Source organism: Rhamphochromis sp. 'chilingali' (assembly GCF_963969265.1).
Source record: "Rhamphochromis sp. 'chilingali' genome assembly, chromosome: 9".
Classification (NCBI taxonomy): Eukaryota; Metazoa; Chordata; class Actinopteri; order Cichliformes; family Cichlidae; genus Rhamphochromis; species Rhamphochromis sp. 'chilingali'.
Genome location: NC_137936.1, coordinates 16,314,440 through 16,341,419, shown reverse-complemented (window position 1 = coordinate 16,341,419; position 26,980 = coordinate 16,314,440). Strand labels below are relative to the sequence as shown.

The 26,980-nt window shown below is 44.1% G+C and overlaps 1 protein-coding gene across 2 annotated transcripts; it reads right to left on the bottom strand.

Moving 5' to 3' along the window:
• Window positions 1-580: 580 nt before the first annotated feature.
• Window positions 581-26,394, bottom strand: rassf5 (Ras association domain family member 5). 2 transcript variants are annotated; one of them, XM_080891392.1, is made up of 6 exons: window positions 25,526-26,394; window positions 13,941-14,068; window positions 4,608-4,721; window positions 3,425-3,758; window positions 3,222-3,337; window positions 581-3,105 (listed from the first exon to the last, which is right to left on the bottom strand). In XM_080891392.1, exons 1-6 carry the CDS (start codon window positions 26,292-26,294, stop codon window positions 2,962-2,964), a joined length of 1,605 nt encoding a protein of 534 aa, XP_080747518.1. In that variant the 5' UTR covers window positions 26,295-26,394; the 3' UTR covers window positions 581-2,961. The 2 variants fall into 2 exon arrangements, with proteins under 2 accessions (XP_080747518.1, XP_080747519.1); XM_080891393.1 differs by having other exon boundaries at window positions 4,608-4,718.
• Window positions 26,395-26,980: the final 586 nt, after the last annotated feature.

Here is a 26,980-nt window from a genome sequence, read left to right as displayed (position 1 = left end):
TTTGTTTTTCCACAAAATTACCAAGTACTGTATAAAATTATTCATGCAGTGCTTACAATTGCTTGAGCATCAGTATAATTTCTGTCTCCTTTTTTGTAAAACACCCAGAATTTAGGCAGAACCTAAAATTACTTTTGCACTACTTAAACTTACTTACAGTATAGTTATGTGTTTTGAGGGTAAAAACAAACAAACAAACAAACAAACAAACAAAAAACCCTTACTTGTTACCCCCTTATTCTAGCATACCTACCATTAGGTAAATATACAAATTCATAATTCAATTTAATTCCAGGGGAATTATGACCTTAGTTATGGGACATATTATAAAGTGTTGCCAAAGTATAATTTTGATTAAGGAGCTTGCACATACTGGTGAGTACTGTTGATTTAGAGCAGCTGTGACTTTACATTGAGCGGTGGTATAATAAATTTGTTAAGCTCTATGTCTTTTGTACACAGACCTCTCTTGTATTGCAGTAAAGCATTTAATAAGTATTGATTTAACAGTATAAGATTGTTCACTGAAATATTTTATACTGCTGTAAAGAAAAACAAACAAACAAAGGAGAAAGTTTCAATAAAGGAATTTCCTTTTTTTTAATTTCATTTTCAGATTTTGTACAATTCTACTGATACACACACACACACACTTCTTCAAATAAAACAAAATAAAATCGCAATAAAAGCATCAGGTCTACACATCCCTCACATAATAACAATGTGGATGGTGTGAACCGTGAAATAAATAACACACACACACACACACACACACACACACACACACACACACACACACACACACACACACACACACACACACACACACACACACACACACACACACACACACACACACACACACACACACACGGAGGGTTTGGTGGAAAGACATGAGTGTTACAGGACAGAAAGAAAAATGAGAGAAACAGCACCACCCGAGGGACACAGGTTTGCACACATGCGAAAGCACCCATACATTTAACTCGGGCACCTGTGTGCTGAAACACAGTACATAGATACACAGGGGCACAAGAAAAAAAAGGCACTGCCAGCAGGAACAGCTCAGGCTTTGGGTGGTGGCGTTAAAAGTAAGAAAAAAAACAAACAAACACACAAACAGTACAGAGGGACGCATGTGCTCATGGACAACAGGCCTCGTGTATCAGTACTTTTATGCACTAAATGAAGAAGCATAAGAACTTCTCAAGGTTGAATGTTTTCTGTGATGCATGCACTCCAGATGTTTTAGCAGCCAGCTAATGTGCAGTTAGGATCCGTTACATTATACGTGCACTAAATGCACATCTTTGTAAGTGAGGCCCAATGATGGAGCGCTGTTGACAGACACACTCATTTTAAAACACTATTCACATGATCCTCACTGCCCTAAATGAGAGTGCAGACACACGCGCACACAGACGCACACACACACACAAACCAACCAGTAGGAATGATACCTAAAAATGTTCATTTCAACAGTTAAGTTAAACCTTGTCACTCTTTTTCCAGTGTCTACATAATTCATATGCATTGCAAACACATCATTGGTACATCATAGCCATGTTCATGAAATTTATATATTATTATTTCCTCTTTTTTTTTTTTAGGTTGGAAGGCAGGTAGATTCAAGAAAACCTAAACGCATGCCCAGCCCCAGATGTTTGGACCATCATTAACCTGCGTCTACTGTAAATGTGCAAAACAGAATCAGTTTTCCTCACATACACCACCTTTAATTCAACAAACTTTTGTCTGTAATCGCTTTAATCACTCTCGGCAGATGTGCCCCCTCTCTAAGCTTTGGCATCAAAGTCCTGTAACATTTAATATACAACTCCATCAGTGTACATAAAGTGTGTCGATAAAGGTTTGTGGTTCACCTCCCTCGGCAGGCTTTTCTCCGCAGGTGGGGTTCATGCAGTTTGCAAGTGGAATTCATGCAAGTTTGATTGCGATTAAAGTGAGAGGGGAAATGGAAATTATATGACAGTTATCATCTTGGAACATGTCTGGATTATGTGTATGTTTTGCAGGAGCATGGAGAAGGGTGCCAACTGGGTGTGGCTGAAGAAGCACTGACTGAATTTAGCAAATAAGAACAGATAAGCAGGGGCTAAAACGAGCTTGTTCTACGTGGAACAGGGCTATCTTTTTCCTCCTTTAGCTTTTCTCTGTTCCCAATTCATGCTCCCTGAGAAAAAGCCCAGAATGGATCTCGCTTTCTTATACCTGTTCTGAGATTTCGAAACTCCTTAAGAAAACATTTTCTAAGGAGAAGCACGGGTTGCCAGTACTTCAACTCCGACCCTAAATACCTCCCTTAGAACTCCAGAGAGATAAAATAGCACATCTGCTGATAACTGATATATCATTTCCAGGTACAACACAGTATGATTGTCCTTCCATCCCTGCATGATGCAGAAAAAAAGTAATCATGCCTACTGTTCTAATCCTAAGTCTATGTGCAGGGAAGATGAGCTCAGACTCATGCATAAGTAACACTTGCAGTAGCAGCAGCAGCAGCAGCGGTAGCAGAAGAAGAGGGAATCTTTACAAACACCACTTCTTATGAAAATCTATCAGTCTCAACTCGAGTTGAGTTACAGTACAGATCTTTCTGTGTGTATGTGTGTGTGTGTGCAAGCGTCCTTGGCACTATTTGTCCCATCAGCTAGAAGACAACACACACTCTGTAGCTTTTTACAACGCTTTCGACTCCCGATCCCCTTCACAAGGAGGCGATGTATGAGGGGTTGTGGTGGCGGTGAGAGGGGCTCATATGCGTCCTGAGAAAGGCTATGCAACCACGTGTGAACATGTGTGCACGTCCGCGTGTATATCTGGAGCTCCAAGAAAAGCTAGTTCGGGCTCTGCTCTGCGAATAGATCTCGAAGGTGTCGGAGTTCAAAGGGTCAGTCTCTCCCTGGGTTAAAGCCATGACGTTATGTGTGACGGGGGTCAGGGGGTATGTTGTTGAAGGGCCTGCTGTAGTTTCTTTCGGTAAACAGTGTATTTTTGCTCCACTGCTCTAATGCGCTCCGCCTCCTCTTTCTGAAGGATGACCAGGAAGTTTTGAAGCTCAGGGACAGAGAATGCATGCCACTGTGGGATTAGGAGGGAAAAGAGAAGGAGCAGATTTATAACACTTCTGGAGGCACTTACCCTCTTAACATTTGCAGCTTAGTAATAAACTTATGCATGTTTTTTTGCCTTCTCACCTCTACTTCTCCGGTCTGATTTTCCTTAAGCACAAAGCTGAGCTGCTCTGGATCTGGTCCCGCAATCAACCTTAGAAGAAGAGGGTGGTCAGAGAGAGGAAGCTTCTGGAAGAGGTCTGCAAAAAGAAAAACATAGCGTTGATATCACCAGTTACTTTTCTGGAAACCACGCGAGCTAGCGGCTGCACATGTGTTGTCCTCACCCTGTCCATCGCGGTGCGTCTGCCTGTACAACGCAAACTTGCGTGGATCGTCCAACACCATGAACTTCTTCAGCAAGCCCTTGATGACCTCTCCTGTGGTGGTTTGAGAGCTGATGTGGAGCTGCTTCACACTGTCGCTTGGTAGATAGAAGGACGTTCTCTTCTCTGAATGCTCAGAGTCTGTAGCTTCCTGCTCCTTCGGCGGAGCTTGGAGGCGGTCGCTGACCTGCTTGGACGCACCCTCTGAGGCTGACGGGTCCACGCCATGGACGGTGACTGGTCGATTGAGCCTCAGGTGGACTTTAATGAAGCCTGTGTATGAGCCGTCTGAAGCCTACAGCAAGAGAGGGAAAGGTCGTGCATTAATGTGTGCAAAGTAACAAAATGCACCCTAATGATGCTGTTTAGGATCTAATGTCCACCAAACTTGTGGTGGTTTAAGATCTTTCAATTTATAGACAGGTTAATGCAGTGAAACATGGAAATTAGGAAAATGTGAAAGATGTGTTTTTTTCTGAACTTAACAAAAGATACAGTTTTTTAAAAAAAATGAATCTTTAGTTACAGTTATGATTTTTTTTCTAATATAAGTGGAAAAACATGACAGAGCAGTTAGTTATGAAAGACCTACTGCATGAAAATTCACAGGCCTGTCAAAAAACAAACTACAAAAAAAACCACCAACCACCACCCCGAAAGCACTCTAACATGTTCAATCTTGTTTGCATAGTTCATGAGAAAAATGTTTCTCGCCGGCAGCAGCCACTTCCTGGTGCATTGCTATTCTTGTGATGTTGCAGACCAGCAGACCAAAATGAACTTTGAATGGTCCCAGGTGTTTGCACCTGTAAGCTAAGTTAAATCAAGGCTTCCAACAGGGAAGCAATTTTTATCATCTCTTTTGTGTTTTTCAAATCATTCCCGTACTTTGTTTTGTTTTTGTTTTTAACAGTTAAAAGCTACATATATAAAAGTGTGTTACTTTATTTGATCAAACTAAGTATTCCGAAATACTATTCCTAATTTAATATTTTACTTTCTACACTACATCCAGGTTTGTTTGGTTGTTTTTAATATGTGTGCATTAATGAAAAAAAGGGAAGCTAAAATAATAAGGTTTCATTGTGACTTTGAGACTGAATAGTGCAAATTTACAAATTTGTTTAAAAAACAAAACTCTCACCAATTTCATTCCATTTTCTGTGACTTGAGCGTTATACGCTTCAATCCTGGCCCGCACTTCTTCCACTGATAGGTCTTTTGTCGCTCCCTTCTCTTCTTCCTTTGCTGCATTCTGCTGTGAGGCAAAGAAAAAATTATTATCAGCACTGCACCACTGTCGCAAGTAGCAGGAATGTTTTATCTTTAACCAGCAGATGGTGCCGCTTCAATCTATCCAGAAAAACAAAAACGGTCTAATAGTCTTTGCTCAAGTTTCTGAAGAAAGATGAACCACAATCAGGAAAAACCCTTTCACCTTCCACACAGACTTGCAGACCTTGTGGGTGTCATGCTTGGCTCACAAATAAGACTAAAGAGAATCTAGGCCAGTTCCTGCAGGGTGGTCTCTCTTGACACTACCCTGCCCTCCATCTTTGCCATCCTCACACAGAAAAAGCTGACTCTGACTGCAGCTGATGGGCTTTGAATACGCGCTAAAGCATAGTTACACTAGCCCGCAGCTCTGCACGGGGACAGGAAATGTTGTGAATGGAGCTAATCGTGCATTCAGCATCTCAGCGCAAGAATATTGACAGCTTTGCCTCCCTCTTACTCATTTCCCTTTGTGAATAAGGATGAGAACAAGAGAGAGAGAGAAAGGAAGGATGCAACGAAAGGAGACGAGGGGGAGTCAAAGAGTGGGAGGCAGCGAAAGAAGGGGTAAGGAGTGATGAAAAAGCGGCTGCTGAGCCAGCCTTAGCAACACAGAGTTTGACTAGGTTATTTATAGTACAGTGGGATGCATCCTCTCTATCTCACAATAGCTTTTTTTTTTTTTTTAATTTATGTAAAATTTCTTCCCTTCTACTTGTTCGTTTGCATTTTCCGGGGAGGTGGGAGAGAGAGATTATGTGTCTTTGTGTGTGTGAGAGAGAGAGAAAATGTGATGCAGCTATGGTTTCTAGAGGGAAGTCCTCAGGTTGAAGATGAAGTCACTGTTTCTTTTTTCAATGGAAATGCAATAAGTGCACCCTTATGGTAACAAACGACACAAATAAAAGGACCCATTCTGGCTAAAACTGGGCATCTGGCAGGGGAAACGCTGCACTGCTTATTCTTTTTGTTGCTCTTCTTATTGCGCTACCAGACTCTGCCCAATTATAGTCCCACAATTCTGTAAAAATGCCAAAGTTGCAGCAGTGCAGCAGAATGAAGGTGGCGCCTTTGAGAATAAAATGTTTTACTAATTAGGACCCAAATACGAGTGTTTTTGCCTCATATCCGGATCATGAATGTAAGTATCTCTGTCATGGGGGAATTTGAAGCCTTCTGTTCTGCATCTCACAAGACCCATAAAAAGCCACTGAGTTTACTGACCCAGCTGCATTCATAAAAACATAAATAAAATAAAGAGCACATTGTGCAATCCAAGGTTAGGAAAGGAATCTGAGGGATACGGAGGAGCGGACTCGTATCGAGAATTCCGTGCAGTGGAAAGCAACAAAATGCAAAGAACCTCGCAGGAATTCCTGCGTTTGTATGTGAGTTTATAAATGTATCAGAAGCAGTGCCCTGCCCTGCCTGTCTGCATACCAGCGAGAGTGATCAGAGGACAATAGAGCCGGACAATAGTACAGTTTTCGCTCCTGTGAGGTCGGCAAAAGCCCTGACTGTGACCAGGTCGCAGAGGCGCACAGAGTCTGCAGAGGCATTCCAGGAAAACACATCTGATGGACTTGCACTGTAGATTATTGGCTCCAGAGCTAAGTGTTTCACTACATTAGATAGTTAGATATCTTTAGACTGTAAGTGCTTGAAAGTCTCTTAGCCAATGTGCAAGCACACTTCCATCATCTAATGCATACATGTAATAAGTTATCTGATTATACTGTCTCAGTCTCATATGAAACAATCAGCTCTTGTTGCCATGTTGGTTTTTAAACGCTCCTGTTTTCATAATTTAGATACCACACTTTTACCACATAAACAGCTTTTATTATGCTACTTGATTGAGCTTCACTGTGTTGGCGAGGGCGCTTGAGGCAAACCTGAAGCAACTCAAATTTGTTCTTGTTGCTGAATGCATCTAAAGGTACATGTGTATCTAAAAAGCATGAAAAATATAAATAAAATATCTCTGACTGTTACATAAGAGTCTCTCACATACACAGACACAGTCCCTCCAAGGTGACGCAGATAAGTGTTGATGCTCTCACTCTTGTGAAGCTGGACAAGAGGTTTTACGACTGCTTGAAATATCACGGGAGTGTAGTCGATATGAAATCAAGTATCACACCTGTCTGTGTGTATCACCTGACCAGCTTTTTAACTCAAACTTGTAAGACCGACAACATGACGAGTGATGAGCGTTTTCACAAAAATACAAACATTTTGAACAGTGTGCGATGGTCACATGCAATCACATACATAAAATACACACATGGACCTATGCACACGCAAACTGTCAGCAGTTTGTTTCAGAGCGCTGTCTTTACAGGGTCAAGTGTCAAGGAGAAGTGCAAGCTGATTCTATTTCACAGCCCACAGAGCGCTGTGTGTGTGCCATCACTGCCAGCAGTGCAGGTCTGTGCATGAGTGTGCACTCACACAACAAACGCACAAAAACCTAAGAACCAGCATCAAAATAGATTTACTACCACAACTTATTGCATTTTTTTATGATGACTGAAACTGCAGATATCTACGGTTGTTGTTCGTGGTCTCACTGCGATGCTAATTTAGAGCAGGATTGTAGCTCAGTTTTTAATATGTTGTATGTTTGAGTGCAAGCAGTAACAATCATCTGTGCAATGACTAACTAACACGAGAGCTACAGTTGATTCAGCTGGTTTGGATTTAGCATCACTTGATGCTCTGGACTGGGCCCCACAGGTAGCTAGGTGGCTAATAAGGCAAGCTACGTGACACAGTAACACTTGGTTGTACACTGAAGAAGTGAGAGATTTCACGACAGGTTGATGTGTTTGGATCATATCAGAGTTTCTATTAGCTAAGATAATGTAGGAGGAAGTAATAGACACAATATTCTTGTTTTATTAGCATAACACGGTCTGTTTCTGAATAAAAGGTTACAGGTTTCCGGGTGAATATCAGTGTTATAACTCATTTATTTGGACCATACCAGAGAACACACACACACACACACACACACACACACACACACACACACACACACACACACACACACACACACACACACACACACACACACACACACACACACACACACACTTCAGTTCACTTCCTTATGCACAAAACTTATGATAATGTCTCTATTTACAAGATGCATCTCAGATCTTTGCATACTCCTTTTCCATATTCAAACACGAGGATAAACAGAGCACTTTGCTCTTTAAAGACGCACTGCCCCACAGGGCTGCATTTAACGCAAGCACACAATTCAGTTTCTATTGGGTATGTAGACTAGCTACCATGTTGTCTAGCTAACAGTGCTACTACATTATAATTCATATAATATTTCTTGGTTACAGGGCGTCGGGGTCATCAGTCTCAATCAGCTGGCAGCTTCTGTTCTCTCAGATCAGGCAAGTCAGCCTCCTTAGGCTGTGAGCCTGGCTGCAACCCTAACTCCACAACCTGACAGCATAGCTGGTCAATTATTCAGAGATTATACCTTCTCCAAGTCAGACACCAAAGGCAGCACAAGGCAAGGACAGCAAAGAAGGGGGATGAGCAGGTTTTACATGAACACCAACTGTCTGTGTTGGTTTGTCAGGCCGCCTCCCACTTCCTGGGTCTCTTTTCTCTTTTTCGTCTATAGTATTGACAGCGCTGCTTTTCTTTCAAGTGCTACTTTAAATACTTTGGTTATGGTTTGTTACACAATCAGGTCACTGAATGTACAGTAGAGCTAAACTAAATCTCAGGAAGTGTGAAGACTGCCAGTAAAACCAGCAATGGGTTGCTATGGTAACTAGAAAAGTGCAGTTAAACAGTATATACACACACACACACACACACACACACACACACACACACACGCAGGCTTGCTCTCGTGCAAAAGTATCAGCTTTGCCTCTATGGAAACCTCTCCACTCCCACACACTGTAGAGAAGAAGCCTCCATGAAATCAGTCTGTTAAAAACAAGCAAACCTGACAAGCCAACAGATCAACGTTGAACAATACAGCTGTATTACAGTAACCCCTTCCTACTTTCTCACACACACACACACACACACACACACACACACACACACACACACACACACACCTAGAGGCCTACTTAACCATGCACAAACGCCACCGCTTCCTCTCCTAACTTCTCCTTTTTGGATAAAAGTTTTGTTTTTTTAAATATAGAAAAAGTGCAGTAGAGTTTGTTTGCCGGCACGATTGGCGCACTGACTGAGCTTGCTCCGATATTAAAATTTCAATTATCAGGTTGACTGTACTCCTGATTCTGTACCTTAGTTGTTTGCCTAGGCTTGCGGAAGAACGAGGTCTTGGCTGTGAAGAAAGTGAAGTCCTCGCTCTCGTCATCCAGGCTGCAGTACCCACTGCTCATGCTGTTACTGCTGGTCATGGAGGGGGTCAGCACTGTGTTGACGGTCATGGAGAGGTCCGAGGACAGCCTCTGGCACCAGAAAAGCACCAGAATAGCACGTTGGCAGCTCGAGGAAGCGATGGGTTGTCTCGAAGTGACGCTTGGGCACAGTCAGAGTCTACACGCGTACAACTGCCCTTTACTCATCCAGAAATAGTCTGCGCTCCTGTGCTGATGCATCCAGAGGGTTTAGATCCCACCTGCGAGGGCGAAACAGGTGAACTCTGCTTCGATTCGGCACTTTGGGTGCTACCGGAGAGACGACCAGGAAATGCAAGAGCGAGCAACAGACGTGTCACTTCCTCCTGTCATGCGTGTGAGTGTGTGTGAGAGTCACAAACAGGCCATTCTGTATGTGCACCTGAGTATTCTCAGCTAGACATACAGACACTTTTACGCAAAGCTTGTAACTACCTCACACGCACGCACGCACAAACGTAGGCACACGGCGGAGTGATGGAGTCAGCTTACAGACTGGTTTCAAGTTAAGCTCGCTCACCTGAGAGCACCTGTTATGCCCACAAACACACACTCGTTAAGGCATGCATGCAAGCAACACCACATCCTGCTTTGATCCTGCTCTGTGTCTCTGTGAAGACCCACTGAGAAGGAGCGAATAACAGTCCAACTAAAGTCCCTCATGCACAACCAAGTCAATTATGCTGGCATTTATTTGTGTAAGCATCCATCCGTCCCCAGGGTCTTGGGTAAATAGCAGCAGCAGAGCTCCTCGACTGCAGAAACGAGATGCTCACAGATCCCCTGCTACCTCCTCTCTGCTCTCCTTCCCATCGTTTTGACAATGTTACCAAAGGACAGAATCCTCACACTCAGCTCCTCTCTTTCTTATCCTCTCCCTCTTCTCTCAGCCTGTCTTTGCACCAGCTTCACCGCCTCACTCTCTTGCAACCTTGCTCAACCATCTGTGGTTGAGCGTGTTATCAGTCTGCAAGCGCCCTCCCCCTTCTCCCTCTACTCTCTCTCCCTCCCTCTCTCTCTCTCTTCCTGTAAGCGACTGCACCCTGCAAAGCATGGCCACTTCCTCTCACAGAGGGGAAAGAGAGAGGTATGTGTAAATAGAAAGAAATGCTGATGAGTGAGAGATATGAAGGCCCGTAACTTCTGTATGACATACAAAACACGAGCACAAACAGGAAGCAGCACAAAAGCCGGGCAAGATGGCTGCTCTGCAACTGATATTTGGGTGCAGCATGCAACGGTTGACTGGAAACCATCATAACCGCCGTAAATGTCACTTTTATGTAGAACCATCCCGACTCTTAATTTGTCAGCACCGAAACACAGGCAGGGACCGACACAGTACTACAACAAAAAGGTGCACAATCATTGCTGTTTTGGTGATGAGGGATAGGCTTATGGTGCCCACAGAGAGAGAAAGAAAATGAAGAATGATGGCTGTTAGCATAGAGATTACCGTGACCCCTAACCTCAGAGCGACCCTACAACCTGCCCTCTAACTCTGGCAGCGACCCCCTTGCCAAAAAGCAGCCGACGCTTGCTGCTGCTGAGATTGATGTGCCCATCTGTCTGTCGGCTGCTTCAGTGCATGTAGCAAGATTTTAAAATCACACAATAAGCTTTGGGAGAACTGTGGCATGCACCGACAGTGTGTCAGCCTTTTACTGGGGTGTTTTTCATCAGGTTTAAGTCAGCTGATGACTGATAACCTGCAGCTCTGCTCCTCGCTTCCATCAGCGTAATCAGTATAGGAGAAGAGTGCTAGCAGGGGGTGCTGCACACAAACTAGAACACACACACTACTGGTCTCAAGTCGATGAAACCTGGTCAGCGTGATGATCCTTTGTGTGGCTGCAGCAGTCTCCGTCCATATGGGGCAAAAGGCGATCAATTTCTGCTGATGTACACACAAAAAGGACTCGTACTAACCACACACATGGTTACAGTTATAAAACAGAGCAATGGAAAAAAGGGGGCTGCAGGAAACAAAGTGTCGTCTCTCCTCTAGCCATTCAAGAGGCTTTATTTGAAGCACACCAGTCACTAAGTTCATATGCCACTAAAACTGACATAATCTTTTAATGCTGACATGCTGACTAATGGCCTAAATGTAAAATACATAAAAGCAATTTTGTCGTTATTGTTTTGTTCATGTGTAGCTGGACAGATGACCTGAATGTAGGACACCAAGGCAGATGAAGTAAACACAACAGGAACCGGTAATGGCGATTACAAAAACACAGAAACACAAAGTCCAAACAGCAGCAAACCAAGAATCCAAAATAAGAGCACAAGAAGCATAAGGAATGCAGGGGAAAAGCACTGAGCACAAACAAAGGGAAACACAAAGTCCACATGGACAGATGAAGACAGGGCTATTAACCCTCCTATGAGAATTTCAGTTTTGATTTTGTTCTGGGGTCTTTAAACACATCTTTCACTAGTTTTCTTTCCAGAGTCTTTGAAATCTTTTGCTTCCTAACTCTGCCAGGCTCGTTCTGTACTGTGTGGCTCTCTTCAGTTCTTGACACTTTTTGTGACAACTTTGTATATCTCTCTCTTGTTATATGAGCATCAACAATTCTTTTTCTCAAGTCTAAACTGATGTCTTTTGTTTTTGCCAAATAGAAATAATTTATAATTTCTAAAGAAAACTAGTGTTTGTATAAAATAGGAGCTGGTGTGATGAAAATCCCTTGCTCTACTAAAAATAGCACTTGGGAAAGTTTGACCAAAAAAAAAAAAAAATTCATAATGATTTTGTCCTCTGGGGTTAACTGCAAAATGAGACACTGGTAGGGACAAGGAGCGGGTGAAGTAAACAAAGCACATATAAAACTAATGAAAGGCGAGCAGACAATCACAAAGAAAGGAAAGCAACAAAAACAGGAAGTACATAAAACAACACCACACATGAGAAAATAAACCTTCAAAGTAAAACAGGAAATAACTGAAAGACAAATAAATAACAAACACGCTGAAACAAGGAAAATGATGCTAAACATGATGCACGGAAACAAAATGACACCAGAAACAACTAAAAACTAAGGGAAACAACTGGGACTGTGGCATTTATGTTCCACTAGAGATTTTGATTGAAACCAATAGAGAACAAGTGGTGCTATTGGATCAAACGACAAACACACTTTGCTCCAATTCTGTGCACGCTGTTTTGATCGTATTACGCTCTATGCATTCGCTCACACTCGCTAGATGACCTCGGGATATAAGAGGAGCTGCCAACATTTTGCTGCAGGCCTGCTTGGTTAGCCAGAGTACTCTTGTGCCTGATATCTGTGTGTCTGTGCGTGTGTGGATGGACCATATCGCGTGGGTGACTGTGGATGGCATGCCAAGAGCAGCACACTCACAATCTTATAGGTCCCTAAACACAACCATGTGCTTACACAAAGAGTGAATGAGGCACTATTTTGACGATGGATTTTACGTAACTACTGTATCACTTGGACGCCTCCGGACTTGTACAGTAGGAGAATAGGAAACAAGGCTAAAAGCTGAAACTTTGAATTTCAAGTTTAAAACTGTTGATTTCTTCTTTATATAGGTTACTGACTTACCATCATCCATGGATACTAAAAATTACATATTCCTTTAACATCTAAAAACTCTGATATAGAGCAAGCAACAAATAAGGTTCCTGTACACAGAGTTAGTGCTGTGGACAAGGAATGTCCACTAATTGCAGTGTGAGTGGTTCTCCGGCTCCTCCTGTCTGTATGCCGAACTGATAAAGTGCTTTATGGATGTGTGAATAAAGCCATTTGAGTGGTCAATGCAACTAAAAAGCACTTAATAAACTCATTAAGCAATCCAATGGTAGTAACCAGACCGAAAAGCAGCGCACATTTCGGTGCTTTATTTCGGTGCTTTTTTTTCCTGAGCTGTGATACACTTTAGATTCTAGCCAATCATTTTACGTTTCCGAGGATAGTAGGCGGGGCCAGGTACGTACGTTCTGTTAGAGCAGAGCTACAGATTAAAAATGTCCAAGGCGAAGCGGTCAAAAGTCTGGCTGTACTTCACAGCAAAATATGCAAACTCAGCAGCCTGCAACAAGTGCTTTAAGCTGATACTGTCAAAGGAGGTAACACCTCGAATCCGATGAAACACCTGGCAACGCATAGCGGGTTTTTTTAAAAGCCGAGAAATGCGCCGTATTTGATGGCAGCAGCAGCCGTTCTTCTCTGCGTGAGTAGCTTAATGTTGTTTGTGTGTAATTTACGTTGAGTAGGCTAACCACGTTATTACATTAATGCATGTAAGGTGAACTAGCAAACATCATCATAGCTACATGCGGCTGTCCTCTTGTTTGATGGCAGATACTCCCTTCACCCTGGCTAAAAAGGCTAAAATGACCAAAGAAAAAGTGGAAAACAGTTAAACATGAGAGGTTTTTGGACAAAGTTTGTATTTTTTCCATTGTTTAAGCACTGCTTCCAGCTAAGAGTGATACCATATATGCCCCATAGCTGCAGAAAAGGCTAACATTGTTATATTTTTACAAAAAACAGCTGAACATGAGAGGTTTTTGGACCAATTTTGTGTTCTCCATTCTTTAAGCACCGGTTTGAGCACCGTTTGAGCACCGGCACCGTTTCAAAAGTACCGATTTGGCACCGGTATCGGATAAAACCTAAACGATACCCATCCCTAGTTAGGACATCCAGAAGCAAACCTCTACACTTCTGGAGAGAGTTGGTGGAGAGCCAAAGCTGGGAGAGAGAGGGCGGCACCCCCCCATTTCCTGTCATGTCTTTTAAAATACTTACCCTGAACTGAGAGGCTGTGGAGGAGCTGTGCCGTCTGGGAGAAGGAGCTTCCTCGGGCTCTCTGTCCCTCTTGTTGCAGTCAATCTGTACTTTACTTTTACACTCCAGGTGACATGTGTAGCTGCAGTCTGTTGATCACACACACAAAAACAAAACACTCCAGTCAGAGACAAGAACAGAGGCGCAGAACCGAGAGGGAACAGCAGCGAATTTAATCATGTGGTGATTTAATAATGTGGCCCCTGTGAAAGTGTGAAATGGTGATTAGTCGCATGTAAGTTATAAATGAGACCCAGTTCTGACTTAATCAAAGGTGAAATCATTCAAAAGATCCATTTGCACAGAAATCTGGCTCCATCTAGTGGCTAAGGGCAGACTCACAGCTTATACAGTGTTAAACTGCTAAGAGATTATATGCATGCGTGTAGTGATTCAGGAAAAATGGAGGCATTGATACCTGAACATGTGCTCTAATCAAGCAACTTTACCTGATACTGACTAATTTAAGGCCCGGTGAAATCTGGCTGTCATAATATTACTGCTCAGAGAAGGGATCAGAGAAGTAAATTCCCCTCCAGTGGAACTACATTAGTCAGTCAATAACGAACATGTCACATCCATTAAAAATCAAATGCATAATGTAACACAGTTTTAATGCACCGCAACAACTGATGGGCTTACTCCATTTAAAGGGAACAAATGGTGCAATGCTGCCATTGGTCAACTCCCATCGACCGCCCAGCTAGAAAAGAATAGATTCAACTCCCCCCCCCCCCCCCTTAAAATGTCCCCAAATAGTCCATCGTTGTTCTTTAATTTCTAGGTGGTTCCGCGTATGTCAGCGTCTGTTTATTTATGCCCTGCTGACTTTATTGTGGTCAGAGACTTTCCCCATTGCAACGCGCAGCCTCAGATCTCACTTCTCCTCCGCCGGTGAGATAATCCATGCACAAGGATATAGTAAAAAAAAAAAAAAAAAAAAAAAGATTACTATTATAGAGCTGCACGGACAAAGAGAGAAGTGTATTTTGTGGAAGCTCTGAGTCAGACGCCTTTCATGGTTTTTGAGCTTAAAGCTTCATAAAGGACACACAGTGCGCTATACTGCATGCGCTCGGCGAGATCAAACCTCAATCCGCATGTGTTGTTTTCTGTTACACCTCTTTGCTGCAGCTAGAGCTGAATGAGTAAGCCAGGCTGAGCCCTGCATGTTGTTTTTCTGTCTGCTGTTCTTAGAGGAGGGAGGGAGGAAAGAGGAGGGGGGGGGGGGTATCACTGCGTCTCTCACACTCAGCATCAGTAACCATAGTAACAAGCTTGTTAATGAAGCGCCTTGATGTGACTTTTGTTGTGATTTGGCGCTATATAAATAAAATTGAATTGAATTAATGACCACTGTTAAAGAGAAGGGCTTTAATGCTGTGTGTGGAGCTTTTCTTATTGGAAAATTAGCTAGCAGTTTCACATTATTATCCGCTACTGATTAAAAAAAACAGAAAGGTCTATGTGGGCATTAAAGACACTGGATAATGGTGGGCTTGCTTTTTAAAGCCGGGCTACGTGGGGAAAAAGTTTTCCCATGACAGTTTAGAAGTCACTTCAGATTGAGACTCCTCTCTGCAGTGGCCTCTAAACTGCTGGTGTGTGTCTGTAGCTTCAGCAGAGAGAGAAGGACGTCAGTGCCTCACCGGCAGGAGGGATGTGTTGAAGCGAGAGGAGAGTTCAGATAGGGGATGCTCTGCTCGTGACACTTTAGAGGTCACTGCAGAGAAAGAGAGATAGAAAGGAAGCACGCAGGGGAAGGAAAAGGAGAAACTCCTTTCCTGCCCTGCTTTTCTTCATTCACTCCCTCCATCCACACTCTGGCTGGCATTCTGTGCCTTTTTTCCTCTGCATTTGGCTACGCTTACACAGAAAAACCACTGCTGGTGTTTGGTTGGGTGACAACTTAAAGACGGACCCCACCCTTTTCTCTGATAAGTAACTGCAAAAGTTGGGACATGCTGAAAGGAAAACAGCCACAATGTAAGGGTGGAACGTCTTTCCCTGCTCCACACCTACATGATACACCGCTGTCAGCAAGACGTTGTTCACCTAAACTCCACGTTATTCCCACGCTGATAGCATACCTCTGCCTCGCACATAAACAAACAAAGAATGGAAATGGCATTTCAGCGTTTTGGAGTATTTTGAAAATTCACAGAAGTGTTCCTGTACAGGTTTCAGCACCTTCCTTATCCCATTCTTTTGAATTGTTTGAGCTCAGGTTTTTCTTGTATGTTCAGGGTAAATGTTTGAGCGTCTGCTGGCATGCTGGTGCATGCAGGCCTGGTATTACATGAGACTCCTTCAGATGAGTGCTAATGAGCAGGTGGAAAAAAGAGTAGCAGCAGATCCAGTGAACCAGAGGGTTTCTGAAGGTCATGCAGGCGTGCTGACGTACGCACAGGCAGAACAGAAAGAGTAAGTAGGAGAAGAGTAAGCACTTTTCTTGTGTGAGTTTTCTAAGTAATTGCAGTTGAATGCAAATTGACCCCACCAGCCCCGAGCTCCTCGCTGGGACTTGCAAAAGGGGCTTTCCACTTTCTATTCTGGAAAGTACAGTGCACTCTTACGCCGTCCACTCAGTGGAGAAGTTCCTCAATCTTAAATAGATTCCACCCTGCTGGAGTTTTAGATTTTTGCAGTAGGAGATATTTACAGGAAATGCCATTTTACTTCCATATCTTTATGTGAAATTAGGCTGGAAACTACCTTTCAAAAACAACAACAACAAAAAAAAACTTCAACCACTGTCCACATTGGACTCTTCTAAAGCTGTGGGGACTTTTTTTGGTGCTTTCTCTCCCATCATTACAGGGTTCAGGATTTGAATTGTTGTTTTTCCCCCTGTAAAATACTTCTGATTAAATGGGGATGAGGTGGAGACACTTTGCTGGCAGAGAATGCAGAGCAGGTACACGATACTCAGAAACTTTCCTGAGAATGTAGCAAAGTACACTGCCACCAGCCTAGCTTCTTTCTGCGCTATTTCTGTGTGCTGTTTCAACGTGAAGAAGGGCTCTGGTGTTAAGTGTCACCACGGATAGACCAGTTGAGCTTGGGTCGACAACAGCCGCTGTGAGCAGAAGAAGGAGGACGAGCTCTGATTTGTGAAGTAAATTCTGATCTCAGAGGAGGATGAGGCTGTTTTGTTTGTTTTCATTCTTTCTGGGGGGTTTTTCTTCCTTGTTTAGTTTCAGTTGAAGTACTTTGAGACGTTCCTGTACGCAATCAAAAAAATTTGACTATGCCAAGAATCGGCAGGTAGGGCATGTGGGTGGTTGTGGTTGTTTTTTCTGCGACATGGTGGGTGTGGGAGACACAGGCGTGGGTAAAAACAGAGATTATCAGTGAGTTTTTGGCTATGGAGGATGTCTGTATGGTTCCAGATAGAAACGAGGGGGGGCATATTGTATTTACTCCTCGTCTGGCTGAGGATGAAGGGGTTACACAGGGGTTAGGTAGCGATAAAAAAGGGGCGAGGATATTAACACACTAATGAACCTGAAGGGAGCTCTGTAGGATTTAGAGTAGCTTTGGGGGTCTTTGGGGGGCCTTTAGCTAGTCTGATCCCATCATAGCTGATTTGAAGCAGTTATCCATGTTCTCCTACTGCGTAGCTGTTCTTCATCTCTCGGCACATTGGTGAATAAAAATATTACCGTTCCGTTTTTATACTTGTCTCCATCCTTATTCATAACTCAAACCACCCCTCCATATGCTGCCAAATCGGACATGAACAGATCTAATCTAATCCCAAATCTGAATTTAATCTGACCCTCTTACCCCTTTGACATCTGTTTTTATTTGTGTAAACAGTCATTTCATATTTCGTTCTGACATTTTTAATCTTCATCGCGGCAGAGTCTGTCTTCTCCTCTCGCAAAACTCCCATCTGCGAGGTTACAGATGCTCTGAGAATAAGCAAAACAAACAAGACAGGAAGTGGGCTTTATTTTTGTTTGTTTTTTTTTAGTCTGTGCTGTGAGCTGTAAATAAATACAGCTGAATATTTTTGTGGGTAATGATTACATCGTTAGTGAATGTTTTGGAATGATGACAGTTAGGCTGCATGATAAAAAAAACAAACAGCACATTTTTAAAAAATATGAAGTCCATACATGTATGTTGGCCCCATAAATGTCAAATAAGCAAAATTTCCATATAAAGTTATGGATCCCAACCTAACCATCACCCTACTATTAACTAAATGAGTCCATCTGAAGTGCGGTCATAAATGGATGGATGGATGGATCGATACTACATGCTAAATGAAATACAGTTACAGTAAAGCAGACTGACTGTACAGTATGTCCATATAGCATTTATTTGAGGCTGCTTAACACATGTCCCCATCTGTTGTCACGAATGTAAAGCTTCATTCTGTGCTGACAACTGAACAAGCAAGCAGGCCTTGAGAGTTTTCCCATCATTCTATGGTGCTAATATTTCCCAGTTTCTAATTCACAAATGACTCTCAAACCTCAATAGAAGAACGTCCAGCGTAGTAAACTGCACTAAACTGCGTTCCAGTGAGGCAAAACTTTTAAAATGTGCACGACAGAAGCCTTGATAAGCCACTAATAGCTTGACTCAATGAGCGCTCAGATTTGATACTACTTGTACTTAGACTGAGAGAACAGGAAGATTTTATAGCAGCGCAATAAATTTGGCACATTTTCGTAGCTATATGGTGTTTTATATGTTGTGCAGTTTCTTTTTTTTTTTTTTTCATGTTCTGTGTGCTAATGCTTAAAAAGTACTTTATGGTTAATGGAATGGCCTCCATTTGGCTTCTGAGCACAACCTCTGATGGGCTACGGATACACAGACCGAGCCCTGACGACGTGGTTTTAAACTGACAGAGTGCACTTTTTCTAGTTATTTCTGTAAATATGCAGTAGCGCTAAATTATAGCCCCGTGTTGGCAGGAAGAACTGTCAAAAGCCTCCCCTGATATAATTATGTAACTGTATCTTTTGTTTCAGGTCAGTTATTATATTCTCAGCAGGTTACAGCATCTAAGAAGACGCCCCGGGGATCCTCCACCATTTATAAGACTCTTTGGCAGACAAATATAGACTAAAGATGCAGTAGAAGACAGAACAGAGGAATCCAAATTGGACAGGTTCATTCTTAAAAGGATGAATAGGGTTTCCTTAGAGGGAACACCATCCAAAAATAGCTGCTATCTGTCTGTGGCAGCTTGTACTACTGATGGTGTTTCTAAAGCTTTTGAGGCCGCAGCATGACGTTACTCAGGTGGTGCAATGATGACCTGCTCCTTGAGTCATGTTTAGTTAGGCTCTTATCAGGCTCACACAGGAGGGCGCTCCTACACCTTCCCCCAAAAGATGTGCACACACATTCACACAAAATAAGCTGAAGTTTTCTTTGTTTTTTAGTGGTGGTGGGGGTTTAAGCAGCTGCTGTCACTCCCTGGCTGAATCAATGATTCTGCAGCACCCAGCCATTTCACTCCCTGCCTCTTTTTTTTAAACCCATTCACACTTTGTGCTGATGCTACATTAGTCCTCTATTTGGAGAAAACATGGGAAAAATCAATGGCATGCAGCCTCAGGCAGGCTCACTTTAATCTCAAATTTCTGCAACAAATATGAAAGTCAATATGATAATTGACTTACAGAGGTTTTTCCAGGCAGACTGAAAATGTGCAGGTTAAGAATAAACTCTAGTTACTGTGTGCTGTACACAAAAGCACACAGGGGGTTGATCACCCGTTAGGGGTACTGACAAAGACTAACACAGCTTACCGGCTCATTTCAAAGACAGATGGCTCGGTGCGCACAATACACAAATATTTTGGCACATGGCCGACCTCTGAGGCCAACCCAGCTCAACCTGTCTACTCATCATCTTTCCCCTTGTCCAGAGCACTGACCCTAACTAATCAACGCCCTATGCCCACATTTCCAGGTTTCACAACTTGTACACACTCTGCGGTCATCTTGATCATCTCCATACCTGAGTTGTTAAGCAGAGATCCATTGGAGGATGATCGCCGGAGGATTCGCAAGCTGTCGCTCCAGGAGCGAGACTTGGGCAGCCTCTTCAGCAGCCGCCCCAGCCGCCGCGACACGTGACCGAAGCAGGCGCTGCCAGCCTCCCCTTCCGATTCACCCGTCACCTCCTCTAGACACAGTGAAACCTGGCCGAGAAATGTCCTGCCCACCCTAACGCGCTCTGCTCCCCCAGCCCCAACTCCAGCTGCTGCCTCCCCCTTTGCCTCCTCCTGCCCTGGGACGGGAGGTGCTATCTGTGCCATGGATGGAACATGGTGGCACCATCCGGCAGGCACCGTCCTGTGTGCGTAACCCTCGCTGGAGGACCTCCTGTCCTGCCGCCGGCCGCCCCTCTCTCTCTGAGGACTGCACCAGCGCCAGCCCCCCCACTGCCCCCCTCTGCCATCCCAGCGCAGCCACTCTGCCACCGGTGCCACGCTCCGAATAAACAGCCCCCTCTCCACACGCTCTGCCACCCCTCCACCTGTACTTCTCACACCCTCCCCAGTGCTCAACCCCCTCTTCTCGCCCTACACTGTCCTCCTCGGGTCTACCCCTGAAAACAGTCGTCTTCAACCCTCAGCGTGAGGACACGAGCCCCAAATCTCTGCGGTACAACTTGTTCCTCTGTCGTCCTGCTGCTTCTCTCACCGCTGCTCTCTCATCCTCTCTTCGTCTCTCCCTCTGTCCCTGCTGCAGCACCCACACACTCCGCAGTGAAGAACGGCCAGCTTAAAGAGACAGAGACCCCCAAATGCAACCACTGCCCTAGCTTCTCTGACCCTCTCTCTCTCCTCTCTTTATAGCAACAGGAGTCTTTCTGTCCCATCAGTGGCTGACTTTCCTCACTTCATTCAGTATCTGAAGACATCTTCAGACGTCACAGGCATCACTGCAGACGCTCCCAGCGCTGTTCCCCACTTTTCTGTCTCCTTGGTTTGAAATCCACATCATGGCGAAGAGGAAGTGAGTCAGCCATGCTGTCTAACCCCTCAACAGTGACATACTGAATCTTGTCAGTGTGAAGGATATGCTTCACCTTGTGTGTGTGTGTGTGAGTTTGTGTGGGTCGCTGTGACACGCAGTCCGTTGCTTCTTAATATGCACTGTGAAAGAGAAAGAGTGAAAGCTCCTGAGAGTTCTCGTCCTGCCCCACTTACAGAACTGAGCAGTACAAAGGAAAGAGATGCTCACCATTCTCACACAAATCCATTACATTACAAGAATTTTCATCTATTCTCACTGCTTTTTCCCCACTGAGGTGCCTGGTTTTTTTGTTTGTTTGTTTTTTTTAACCTGTGATGTAATGTGTGTTGCTAAAGTCTAAAATCCCCCGAATCGACCTCACCTAACAGGTTCTTGAGAATGTTTTCATTGGTCCTTACTGCTCTAACCACCTCTTCCTACACAGTCCTGCTATCAATATCCACCAAGGGCAACCTAAATATAGCCTGCTTGAACCCCCCATATACATACAGCAGAGTGGCAATGCAAAGTGAGGCAAACACAAAACACCACACGGGTCTTTCTGCAAAAATACAACAAAACCCTTCATGTCCTACATTTCTGCTTCTATTACAGCTAAACATATTAATCACCCTGATGTGTAAAGCCTCACTGAAATGACATTAAAAATAAACAGATTATAATATAGGTGTTCAATCAAGCTCTGTTCAATACTCAAAGCAGCTTTGTACTCAGACTCAACTTGATTTCAACTTTAGACACATGAGCTCCAAAGGAATGCTTTGGATGAAGTCTTATTCAAACTATATTCAGCTCAGCGCTGGCAGAGCGCAGCAGCGGTATGCAGGGACAAGAAGGTTATGAACCATTTAACACAACCCTCCTCCCATGTTTTCTTCTTCAGTGGTGAAAAAGGCCAAAGGAAAGCAGTTGCTGAGACAAGGCCTGTACTGTGTGGACCACAGGAAGAGGTAGGATAAGGATGGAGTTCAGGGAAATAATACAGTCCCTAGACAGACAGGGGGTATGCCCCGAGGTGAAAAGTGTGTGTGTGTACACTTACACAGGCTTCCTGTTAGACAAATACAGAGACGTGTGTGGGCTCACACACTTGTTCATGAATGCTTTTGCTGTTGTCATAAATTTGAGGATCACTGACCTCTCAGGTGCTCACCTTGTCAAACAGACCTCTGACATGAGAAGCAGAGACACGCAGAATAACCGATAGCAAAGCTCACAAACGGTGGTCGAAGTACAAGTTCATGCAAACATGGCCACCGTGAACAATCTCTGAAAAACTTATTGATCTAAAATAGTTGAATTACTTGAGTAATCTAGCAGTTAAATAAAATGAGGATTCAGATTCTCTGGTTGTTGCTTCAAAACTTTGGGGCATTTCAGGGGTCTTTTGTTCTTTTTCTATATTATTGCACATCATACTGTGCTGGGACAACATAACCAATGAGGAAAAATGCTAACTCTGACAGTTTTCTTTTCACTTCCTTCTGGTCTCACTTTGAAATGTTTCGTTTCTATCCCTTCAAACTGTTTATTTAACTGAATGTACAGAGAAACATTTAAGGGCATCTCTGCAATTGTCAGTAGTCATGTTTCCTCCTCTGAGGCTCTCATAGCCCTCTTATACAGCATATAATGGCCCCAGATAACACATTAACAAATCCCAAAGCATGCTATGCTGCATTTGACACTTATAAATCAGCTTACATCTACATTAAATTGCGAATTGTTCATCTGCTGCCTGAATGTTACGCTCAGGGATTAACTCCAAAGAGGTTAAAATAGCATTTAGGAAGAAACAGTGTAAATACAGACAGTGCCACATGTCTTATAGATGACCAGATCCAGCATATCAGTGTACGAGCGCCACAACAGCACGCTTCCCTGAAAGCTTTAATTAAATATTAATCTGACGTCTGATCCTGTCTGTTTGTAATCCCAGTGATTCCACTCTGGAGAGATAATCCCAGGGCTGGAGACACTCAGAGCTGAGATTAGTGGGAGTGCCCTACCCCTCCTCCTCCCTGGTATAGTGTATAGATTTACAGATGTACGTATGCATCTGCTACACACTCATTTCTTTTTAGTGTGTTTAAATTAGCATTTTATAACAAGTCGTAATAATATGTGTAGTGCAGCGGTGTCAAACATAAGGGCTAGGGACCAGAGTCAGCCAAAGCAAAAGAAGCAGTGCATACATTTTTGGACATTTGACTGTTTTCAGCTTTTCCTGGTGATAAAGAACTCTTCCATGGCCAGTCAAGCTAAACCAAAGGAATTAAGTAATAATAATTAAAAAATTAAATGACAGAAATGTTCCTTTTTAATCACCATCTATGGAAATATCAGTAAAGTTTTCAACGTTTATCAGATAAAAAACTGAGACATGCTGTTAAAATTGTACTTCTTTTTCTTATCGTAAGATATTTTAAGGGTTTAATGTTTAGTTAAACATCTTTATGGCCCACTTAAGATCAAAGTGGGCCGTATGTGGCCCACAACATAAACTGTGTGCATGTTTTCTGCCTATAATGGTAAGGGGGGGGGGGGGGGGGTGTCTCCTACTGGGACAGACTAGCGCCAGTAAAGCAGCTCATAAATGTCCTGACTGTCACAGTCATCAGAATCTGTGTTGGTCTTTATGCTTTCATGTGTCGTGCTCCACTGAAGCCTGATGTCACATATGGCTCATATATGTGAGTAAAGTCTTTAAGCTTTACCACAAATCACATTCTCATCCATCACCCAAGAGGCGCAATAAAGATAAAGAAAACATAAACACAGAAGAAAGGCAGCAGAAGAAAGTTAAAGGCCTGTACACCAACAGAGCAGCAGACTAGAAGACTGGGAACTCTTGGGAGATTGACAGATTCCAGTGCAGAGCAAGGCCACAACTGTCCCAGGGGTGCACGCTGCACAGCTGTTTGGGCTTCGTATGCAACAAAGCAAACACAGACAAGGCCGAGCGAGTGAGGCAACCAGACAAAGATGGAGAATGATGGTTGTTTATGGTTGCAGGGCCTCTTGTCTCTCACTCCCTGTCATTTGCAGGGAGCGGGGTGCGTGCGTGCCGTTTCTATTTTGGCAGTCACGGCTGCATTTCTTCCACCGCAAAAATACCTTAAAATGCCTACATTTGTATTGCCTGCTGAACTTCACGGCTGTTCACCGCATTCACCTCAGATGTCTTCTGATAAGAGAGAGCAGATGTACAACTAATTGGTTTTATCCATGAAGAGAGTAATTGTGAAGGGGAGTGAAAAAGTTAGTGAAGTTTTTGAGATTTAAAGAAACTGTGTGTTTTGTGTGTGTGCATGTTTCTGTGGGTATATATGCTCCAGTAATCTTTCTGCTCTTGCCTCAGTGAGCTCTTGCTGATAGCACACTAAATCAGACAGCTCGGCAGTGCCGGCAAACTTGCGCTCTTTTTCCTCCATCCCTCTCTCTTGTCTCTCTGCTCTTAGCTCTTTGTCTCTCCTGATTCCCGTCACTTGCCATCACCCACTGTTTGCAACCACATGCCATCCTTTATTTTTCTCCTTCATTTCCTCCTGGTTTTGTTTCACTGTTTGTTTGTTTTTTAACCTGCTTCATTCATTATCCCTCCCTTTCCAATCATCCTTTATCCTGCCTTATCTCACACTACTCTGCAGCTCCAACCTCGCCATGACAAACTACTGCTGACACAATGCCTGCTCAGCAGCCGCATACACTCAAACACACACACACAGAGGATGAACGCATGTGCAGTGGGTGTGCAGAGAAGCACAAAGGTACCTCAGGTTGAGTTCTAGTCCAAACTGTCTGTGACAGAGCCATGCAGATATGTTAGGAGTGGCATCATCAGATGCTGCTTTCTGTCTCTGAACATATTCTCACATCCCACAGCATCAGACTGATGTATTTAATATATTGTCCCCATTAAATGTGTCTGAGCAGACATTTCCACTACTCAGGATTTCACCAGTACACCACTGTGGATTCCATCTCGCCCTCTTTCTCTAAGTCTGGTAGCAAAGTGGGAACTCTGGGAGGCACAGCTGCAGAACTAGATAAAGCTCTTTCCGTGGAAGGATTTTGGCTGCCTGTGGTGAAAAAATCTTTGGAAATGTCCTTCCCTGTCACTCCGAGTCACTCACAAAGGCACATGCACAATTTTTGTGTGTTTGTCTGTGTGTGTGTGTGTGTGTGTGTGTGTGTGTGTGTGTGTGTGTGTGTGTGTGTGTGTGTGTGTGTGTGTGTGTGTGTACAAACACACAACCACAGCTATGGTTTGGCACCCAGCTACAACGTGCCCTTCATAAAAACTGCGCTGCAGGAACAAGACGCGGATCTCTAATTCAAAACACTCTGCATTCACGTGCGCAGTCTGTTCCACGATGTCTCGTGTGGGGAAATGAAACAGTAATCACACAAGTGAATGAAGCAGGTATACACCGAGTGTGTGGCGTGGCACCACATAAGCCTATAATCACTCATTTCCACGGGGAAAGAAAAAAAGCAACTCACTTGCAGTAGCCTGCTTTAACTACTTACTTTGACATTTGAGTGCCTCCACAGTGACCTGCCGGCTACACGCGTCACACCAGTCCTGCTTAACGGGCTTGGCCTCGAAACGGTGTCCTTCACCCCTTTCCGTCTTCACCCGGGGGTCCGTCCCCTGAGAGAAGATGGACCAGGCCTCCATGCGGTGAGGTTCGGGACGAGCCAGCTTCACCACTCCGGTTCTGCCCTGCGTAACCCGCTCCAGTGGAAGACCGCCGCTTTTCCCTGGCGCTGAATGCCGCAAGGAGATGCTCTGACGTCCGCTGTCTCCGTTCACAGAATCTGCCTGCGTCGCGCTCCGATGCCGGTGCAATCTTTTATGTCCACTCGCCAGCGATTCGCTCGGTATGACATTAGTGCCCGGTCCCTTCAGCGAGGAGCTCCTCCGACCCCCGCGGGCGGTGTGCTTGGCGTGACAGTCCATGTAGCTGTTGCTGCTGCAGTCGCCGGTGATGTGCCCGTTGTGACTTTGCCGTGCCCCAGCGGCGGTGCCCGCGCCGCTGTCCCGCTGCTGCTCCGGGCTACGTGGCGCAGAATGGGCGGACGGAGCCCCGCATCCTTCACCGGGCATCATTCCTCCTCTCACCACCGTCCCTGTGTCTCCTCCAGCAGTGACAGACACATCTTCCTCCCCACTCCCTGAGCTTCTCCTGAACATCTCCCAGGACTTTTTCCTCGGCAGGATGGTTTTCTTCCTGCCACCGAGCTGCCCGAAGAACTGCGGACTCGGCTGCTGCCCCACCACACTCACAGACGCCATTATCCTGTCAAACCCCCTCCTGTAAGCGCGTGTGTTCGTCTGTTTGAGGGGTGTCAGTGTGCGTGTTTTCACTCCGTGCCCTGACTGTAAACTCAGCTCTCCCCGCCGTGTCACGCCTGTAGTAGTGACGCAAGGGAAACGACACTTTTAAAGCGCGAGCGCGCTTCCCCAAAGACACGAGGGATAGTAGCGCGCATGAATTTCTGTTTAACGTTTTAGCACGCTAACCAGCCCGCATCACTGGGTGATATTGAACTTGATGACGAGTCAGTGAAATTTGTTTTATTCCAGCCGGCCACTTACTGTAAATGAAGGGAAAGCAACAATCTCCTGAAACCAGAAAATGCGTTTCTTAAAGAATCACAGTTCAGGGATATGCAGAGAAATACCACGGACTGGATGTATAATGAAACGAATAGCTTAAAAATGATAAATCTTCTCTTATTTAAATAGTCCGTTTCAAGTGGGTTTTTTTGTTTTGGTGTTTTTTGTTTTTAATGGGACAGCAAATTAAAGGCCAAGATATTTGACATGCCACACGTTTACCTCAATTTTATTTTATTTTTCTAAAAAAAGTGGAATTACCACCTCGAGATTGTATGCTTCCGCCATCCAGTCAAGTTCTGTTTATGCTGTGAGTCCAGATATATGTTACGGAAGATGATTAGATATGTAGACTTTGAATT